This window comes from Puma concolor, chromosome D1 (genome assembly GCF_028749965.1).
Source record: "Puma concolor isolate L17-30 chromosome D1, mPumCon1.1.hap2, whole genome shotgun sequence".
Classification (NCBI taxonomy): domain Eukaryota; kingdom Metazoa; phylum Chordata; class Mammalia; order Carnivora; family Felidae; genus Puma; species Puma concolor.
This window is the reverse complement of record NC_141676.1, coordinates 2,035,705-2,042,581: the sequence shown is the minus strand read 5'-3', so window position 1 is coordinate 2,042,581 and position 6,877 is coordinate 2,035,705. Positions and strand designations below refer to the sequence as shown.

General features: G+C 62.1%; 1 protein-coding gene across 2 annotated transcripts in view; it reads left to right on the top strand.

Annotated features, from left to right (window-relative positions):
- The first annotated feature begins 381 nt into the window (after positions 1–381).
- Positions 382–6,877, top strand: part of CARS1 (cysteinyl-tRNA synthetase 1) — a 44,928-nt gene continuing 38,432 nt past the window's right edge. The window contains exon 1 of one of the 2 annotated variants that reach the window (XM_086676603.1): positions 382–487. In XM_086676603.1, coding sequence (XP_086532729.1) covers positions 463–487 — 25 coding nt within the window. In that variant the 5' untranslated portion in view covers positions 382–462. The remainder of the gene's footprint in view (positions 488–6,877) is intronic. The other variant, XM_086676604.1, reaches the window with a different exon arrangement.

Below are 6,877 nucleotides of genomic sequence, written 5' to 3'. Positions count from 1 at the left end.
CAGCACATTCCTGTCTCGGGGAGGCGGGATAGGGGTGGGGGGTGGGGGGCAAGGGCCTGTCCCCACACCACTGGGTACAATGCCAACTTAAACAGGCATGCGTGAGATCTGTCTTTGATGCCTGTCTCCCGAGGCGGGACTGCAACATTCCTCCCTGACACCCCAACTCCAACCCCACACACACCTCCACCAAGCCCCGCGCCCAGGCTGGCCCCGGGCCTCGTCATGGGCCCGGACACGGAACGGGTAGCTCCGGGGATGCCCAAGGATGACGTCCGCGGCGCTGTAACAACTACAACTCCCAGCATGCCCTGAGCCGGCGGCGTCCCGGGTCCGCGGCGGTTGCCTAGCGCCCGGGCGTGTCCCGGAAGGCTGGGCGGAAGCTGGGCGGGACTTCCGGGGCGGTGGTTGCATCAGATTCTGGGAAGCCGGCGCCGCGGCTGCTGGTTTGTAATTCCTACGATGTCAGGTTCCTCTGGGGAGCAGGGTGAGTGCGCGCGGGGAGGCAAGCGGGGCGACCCCGGGCCTGAGGGGGCGGCGGGTGTCCGGGGCGGGCGGGGGCGACCCCGGGCTTGAGGGCGGCGGGTTTCCGGGGTGGGCAGGCTGGGGGCGACCGCGGGCCGGAGCGAGGCGGGTCCCCGGGGAGGGCAAGCGGGGGGCGACCGCGGGCCCGAGGGAGGCTGGTCCCCGGGGAGGGCAGGCGGGACGACCCCCGGCCTGGGCCTGCGCTGTCCGCACTTCGCTGGGACCCGACTTGGCTCCTGACGGCGCCGCGGCCACCCCCTCCTCGGCCTCAGTCTCCTCGGGTTGTGCCCGGGACGACCTCGCCCCCTCCAGCCCCAGCTGTGCTCCGGGGACAGGCAGAGCCCGAGGGTTGTTGTGATTTGCGCCCAGCCGGCCAGCAACCCGGGGGTGGGCGGAAGACGCCGGGGAAACGCGGCCGCGCACATGAAAGGCTTGGGGTTTCACGAAGCCTTTCATCTGCGGCTCCGCAAACAGTGGTCATTGGGAATCTGCGTGGTCGGAGCGTTATTGCCGCACTTTATTGCCGCCGCGGAGGTTCAGGGAGCAGCCTTGGCTCTGCCCACCCGGGTCACCGATGCCACCAGCGGGTGGACAAGTGAGTCCACAGGCAGACCTCTGCAGAGCACTGGATCTTCTCCCACCGTCCGGCTCGCAAGGCTGTAGCCGCTGGCAAGACCAGAGACTGTCACCAGGATTCCTAAGTCTGGAGCAGACTTGCCTCGGGAAGCACTCTGAGCGTAGAGTTCTTATGCTCTTGGCTGGTGACGATTACCTGCCAGTCTGCCGGCCTGCCCCCAGTGTAGGCTGGTCAAGGCTTTCCTGGCCCCCTGTCCTCCTGTTTGCTCCTGAGGCCTCTGGGGCTCTAAGTGGGGAAACCCAGCGATGTGAGAGGCACCCATGTGCCGGGGCTGCTGTCCCACACCAGTGCCCACATACCAGGCCCGCTGGGTGTCACCCAACAGGTGACTGGATTCCAGTCCTGCCCCCACCTGCCTTGCCACCAGACAGCCCTCGGACAGGTGTCCACCCAGACTCCCGTAAAACAGCATCGTGCTTCCCAGCCCTGACCGCAGAGCCAGTCCGGCTGGGCTGGGGTCCCAGCTGTGCCCCTTTCTCGCAGCACAGAGGGGTGACGCGTGCGGCCTCAGAGGATGTGGACCCCTAAAGGAGTCATTACTAGGGACAGATTTAGAACAGCGCCTGGCACGGGATAGGTGCTGTGTGTCTGGGTGGAGACTAGAGCTGCTGTCTTGCCTTCTGTCGTTTTGTCTTTTTTCTTTTTTTTACGCTTATTTTTGAGAGGTGGGGGAGGGGCAGAGAGAGGGAGAGAGAGTCCCCAAGCACACGGGCTGGGTCTCATAAACCACGCAGGACTCCATCTTACAAGCCATGGGGATCATGACCTGAGCTGAAATCAAGAGTCAGGTGCTTAACCGACTGAGCCCCTCAGGCGCCCCCTTAACTCTTTTTTTTTTTTTTTTTTCAACGTTTATTTATTTTTTTGGGGACAGAGAGAGACAGAGCATGAACGGGGGAGGGGCAGAGAGAGAGGGAGACACAGAATCGGAAGCAGGCTCCAGGCTCCGAGCCGTCAGCCCAGAGCCCGACGCGGGGCTCGAACTCACGGACCGCGAGATCGTGACCTGGCTGAAGTCGGACGCTTAACCGACTGCGCCACCCAGGCGCCCCCTTTTTTTTTTTTTTTTTTTTTTTTTTTTAAATGAAAGTGTGGTTTTGGTTCATTTGTGAACATAGATGACATACTGGTTTTTTCCTTTAATTGCTTTAGAATTTGAGGTTTTTGGAGCCTTGATAGGAGTTGGCCTTGGTAGGATGTCTGGACCGCTGATAGATTTTTGTAGCCTTGTGCCTTGGGACCACGTGTCCCAGCCAGGGGTCGGCCCCAGGGCACAGCCCACCTGTACTTCCTTTACTGTCGCCCCCCCCCCCACACCTGTTCCCCAGGCTTCCCTCAAAGACAACACCCTAAGACCACCCTCTGAGGAGACTGGAAGTAACATGAAACTGGAAAGGGCTTTATATTAGGTGCCAGGGTTGTAGATGTGCTTGGTTTCCAGTTCCCGAAAGGTTTTTGTTCTGAAAGTTAGAGTCATCAAAAGTGACCATCTTCCCAGACTTGAAAGAGACCCTCATTTAGAATATTCTTCCCATTTCAGATGGTCTTCCCCAAGGTGGTTCAGAACATCTGTTTGGTCCCCTATGATGACATTGGGTTTACGGCCTCTCCCTTGTGTTTTGAAGGCGCCCGCCCCTCCCAGGTTCCGGTGACTCTCCTGAGGACCCCTGGGGGGCACTCGGCTCCTCTCAGAGGCCTCGCCCTGCAGACTCGCGGCCTCTGGTGGCTCTGCGTGAGGTCCAACTTGCTGTTCCGTTTTTTATGCAGTGCAGTGCAAAGGGTCCTCGCGATAATCACGTCGGTAGCGTTGTTCTCGGCCTGCGCGTCTTCCGGGCCCTGGTCTGCATGCGCCCGTCCCGGCCTTCGGTCCTCAGAGCGACTCTGGGGTAGATGCCGTGCTTCTCTTCCTGGACTGACGAGAGTCCTGAAGCTCCGAGGAGTGAAGTGATTTGTCCGGGGTCATACAGCCAGAGGCAGGGCCAGGCTTCTGTGGTCTACCTCAGACCACAGTGGGGATCTTAACCACGATCCCGTGCTGCCTTTGATGATAATCTGTCCGATTCCGTTCAGAATAACAGCGAGGGTCCTAATTCCAGAGCGTGTCGGGACAGATAAGATCAAGGCAACATGCTGCTGGGTTTCCCAAAGAAAAACGGAACGTGTGTATTCATAGATTGCAAGTATTAGCTCAGTTGTGAACTCACATTTCCCAGTATTTACTTTTTTAAAGTTGTAAGAGAGGTGCCCTTGGGGTAGAAACTAAGCCATCTCCGGTGTCCCGGCACCCGCTTACCTGGGCAGCAGACTGTGCTTGTAATCACCAGAAGGTCTGTGCAATGCCACGTGAGAGCGTTATAATTTCTGTTTCGGTGGAAAAGCGTCACTGAGAGGTTGAAAAAGGTTTGCTTAAATGGATCTGTCACCTGCCATTTACCCCGCGAACGCACGTGGAGCGCCTGCCTTGCTCGGCACCGCGGGGCCCCGGAGCCCTGAATGCGAGCAAGGGCGAGCCATCTGGCAGAGGGCTGGGCGACAGCAGTGAAGGGCGAGCCCCTTCTGCCGAGGCGGGTCAGCGCCAGGGTGGGCTGGAACCGAGGACGTCACAGCGTCTGCGGGACGTGGAACCGCTGCCCCCCCGCCCCCCCCCCCCCCCCCCCCCCGGTCACTTCCCAGAGCGTGTGCTGCCTGGTGGCCCAAGCACTGCCAGGTTGTTCAGAGCACGGGCTCTGTGACTCTCCAGGCTGCAGACCTCGGCGCGCCCTTCTCTGCCAGCCATCCGCCGGGCGAGATGGCATGTGGGGACCCCAGGGGCGGCTCCACACGGAAGCAGTGGCAGCAGGCTGTGGGCTGCTAGGCCAGGAGAGCCTGGAGGTGGAGGACGGGAGGCCGGTGAGCCCCTGACACTCTGGTCCTGAGGACGATGGAGGCTGAGCCCAGAGGAAGAACGAGGAGTGAGTGTCCTGGCAGAGGGCACAGCTTTCCCGAAAGTTCCTGAGGCCAGTGGGCGGAGGAGGGCCGGGAGATAGGCCGCAGGGCCTTGGGCATGCCTTTGGAATTCAGGTCTTACCTTGAGGTTTGGGAAAGATCATCTGCCCCTCCCCCACGTGAAGGTGGGGCAGGAGGACAGTGGGGGCCGTGGCCGTACTGGCCTGAGAGGTAGGCAGGGCTGGGGGACAGGGCTGGCGCTGGGTGTGGGTGGTGTGGGGCTGAGAGCAGAGCACCCAGGCTTTAGCCCAGTAGGGGATGGTGGCCGGGCCCTGGGCTCTGGGACTGGGTGGTGGGGAGCACGGTGCACACGCCTCTCTGCTCCCCGACGTTGGAATCGCGTGGAGAAGGGATGCGTTTGGGAAGCCTTGTCCAGGCCCCTCTCTGAGGGCTGCTTGGGCAGCTGAGCATCCCGGGGGGAGACGGAGTGGAGGGGACCCAGGAGGAGGGGCGCTGCAGGCAGGCAACCCGGGAGCCAGCAGAGGTTTGCAGAGAGGGCATGATTTGTAGGGCAGTTTGGGGGGGGGGGGGGGTGTGGAGGAGGGGTGCTGACGCCTGAGCCCAGGCTCATCTTGGAAACGGAAACAGACCTGGTCTGGGAGCTTATGAGGAAGGCAGAGGGGTCCGCACTTCCGCAGCTGTGGGGGGGGGGGGGGCGGGGGGGTCTTCTATGCACACTGAGGTCTGCAGGCCCTGGGGCAGTGGGCTGCCAGCCCAGCCCACCCCCCAGGTTCTGATTCTGCGGGCAGGTTCCCTTCCCACAGCTCACGGGGAGGAGCTGGGCCACATCTGAGCGGAGGAGGAGGAAGGTGAGGCAGGTTTAAATCCGATAGCAGGAGCTGGGGAGAGGGGGAGGGGGGAGAGGCGGAGAAGGGGCGAGGCCGTGTCGGGAGTGAAGCTCATTCCCCGTGGTGTTTGCTTTACTACCTGTGCCGAGGGATTACCTGGTTTTCTTGTTTGTGTGGTCTCAGGAAATGTCTTAGGAAGACTTCGGCCTTCTAAATTGGAAAAAGCGGATGAGAGATCAGTCTAAACCGCGTGGCCACATAGTGACGTTGTCATGAACAGTAGGGGTCCCTCCCGCGGCGTGTTTCTGGGCGGAACCACAACCTGACCTGGTGGCGGACGTCCCCTCCACACGGTCACCGCCGTGAGGTCCGTCACCGCAGGTGCGCCTCCAGCCCGGGAGCCTTCTCGTCTGATCTCAGCATCGAGGTCGATAGCCAGACCGCCAGACTGATAGCCGCTCTGGCCCTCGTCCGTGGCCGCTTCAAAGCTGACCTGTGTTTTGCTTGTTTCCTCAAGACAAACTCGGATGCAGCCGCCACAGTTACCGCGGTGCCTGTGCGCCCCTGCGGCCCAGAAGCCCCGCATCCCACTGTGCTGCCCCGGTCCCCCAAGGTCCTTGCCCCGTGACGGCCACGCCGCTCCGGAGTGTAGACTTGAAGCGCGTGTGTAGCGTCTGGGGAAGCTCCTTCGGGAGCCATCGTAATAGCCACTCAGGGGCGACGGTGACGGCAGTGGCCGCAGACCGACTGGGGGCTGGCTGTGTGCCAGGCTGCGTTTCGAACATTTACAAGCGTGATTTCACTAACACTCAGCAGCTTTACGAGGCGGGTGCCGTTCCGCGCCTGTCGAGCCTGGCCCGGCCCCCGCCCCGCCGCACGAGTTCGAGAGCTCCCGGACTCCCTGGCCCGGGCGCTTTACGGCCAGCCCAGCAGATAGGACACTTGACCCGTTTTTCTCATGTTAAGAACAGTATGTGCTTATTGGAGGAAACGTGGAGAAACCCGCTGATCAGGGTTCCCTGCCTCGGTGTTTGGCGGGAACCTGGGTGATCTTTGGGGGGAGGGTGGCTGTGGCAGTGGGGCCGCTCCCTGAGATCCCGCGGGCCGGGTCCTCAGAGCCAGCTGCCCAGGTGGAGGAGGGAGAGCAGGGGCGTCCTCAAGGGCGGGGGGGCACCCTCTGTGTGTCTTTGCTTTGGCAACTCCGGGAGCTGACGCGGAAGTGCTCGTGCTCCTTGTGGGTCCGGAGTGAGCGGAAGCCGCGCCCCCTGTAGGTGTGCACCTCTGGGAGCGAGCCCTTCGGGGTTAAAAGCAGCCTTAGGCTCTGCCCATGGGAATGTGCTGGGGGGGGGGGTGCTGCGACCCGGGAGAGGCCTGCCAGGCCCTGAAACAGCGGCGACCGCCCCACCCCCTCCCGGCACGTCGCAGGGAGCGCTGCAGTGTGAGCGCGTGTCCCGCCGCTGGCTCCCCATTCGCTCAGCACCTGTGTTGAGTATCTAGAATGTTCCAGGCTCCGTTCTAGACGCTGAGGGTATGTGCGGAGTGATTAAAGGGGGGTGTGGGGCAGACGGAAAGAAAGGAGTGGTGGGTTACAAGTAAGCGTAAGGAGAGAAAGCAGAAACGAGGTCGGGGCTCCGGTCGGCGGGCAGTCATTTGGAGCGACATCCAGGGAGAGCCGATGGAAAGATGACAGCCAGCCAGCAGGGCCCCGAGGAACGGCGGAGCCTGGCCATGTCGGGGGGAGCATTCCAGGCTCTTGTGGAGTGAGCAGGGCCTCATGGGGCTGGGCAGGGTGTGCCGGGTGGGGACAGGAGCTGAAGTCAGAGGCCCGAGGGACCTGTGCGAGGTGGGGGTGGTTGGGAGGAGGGGGGTGGGGGATGTGATGTGATCTTGCACTTCTCAGCAGGCCACGCTGGCCACCGTGTTAGGCGACGCCAGGCCGCCC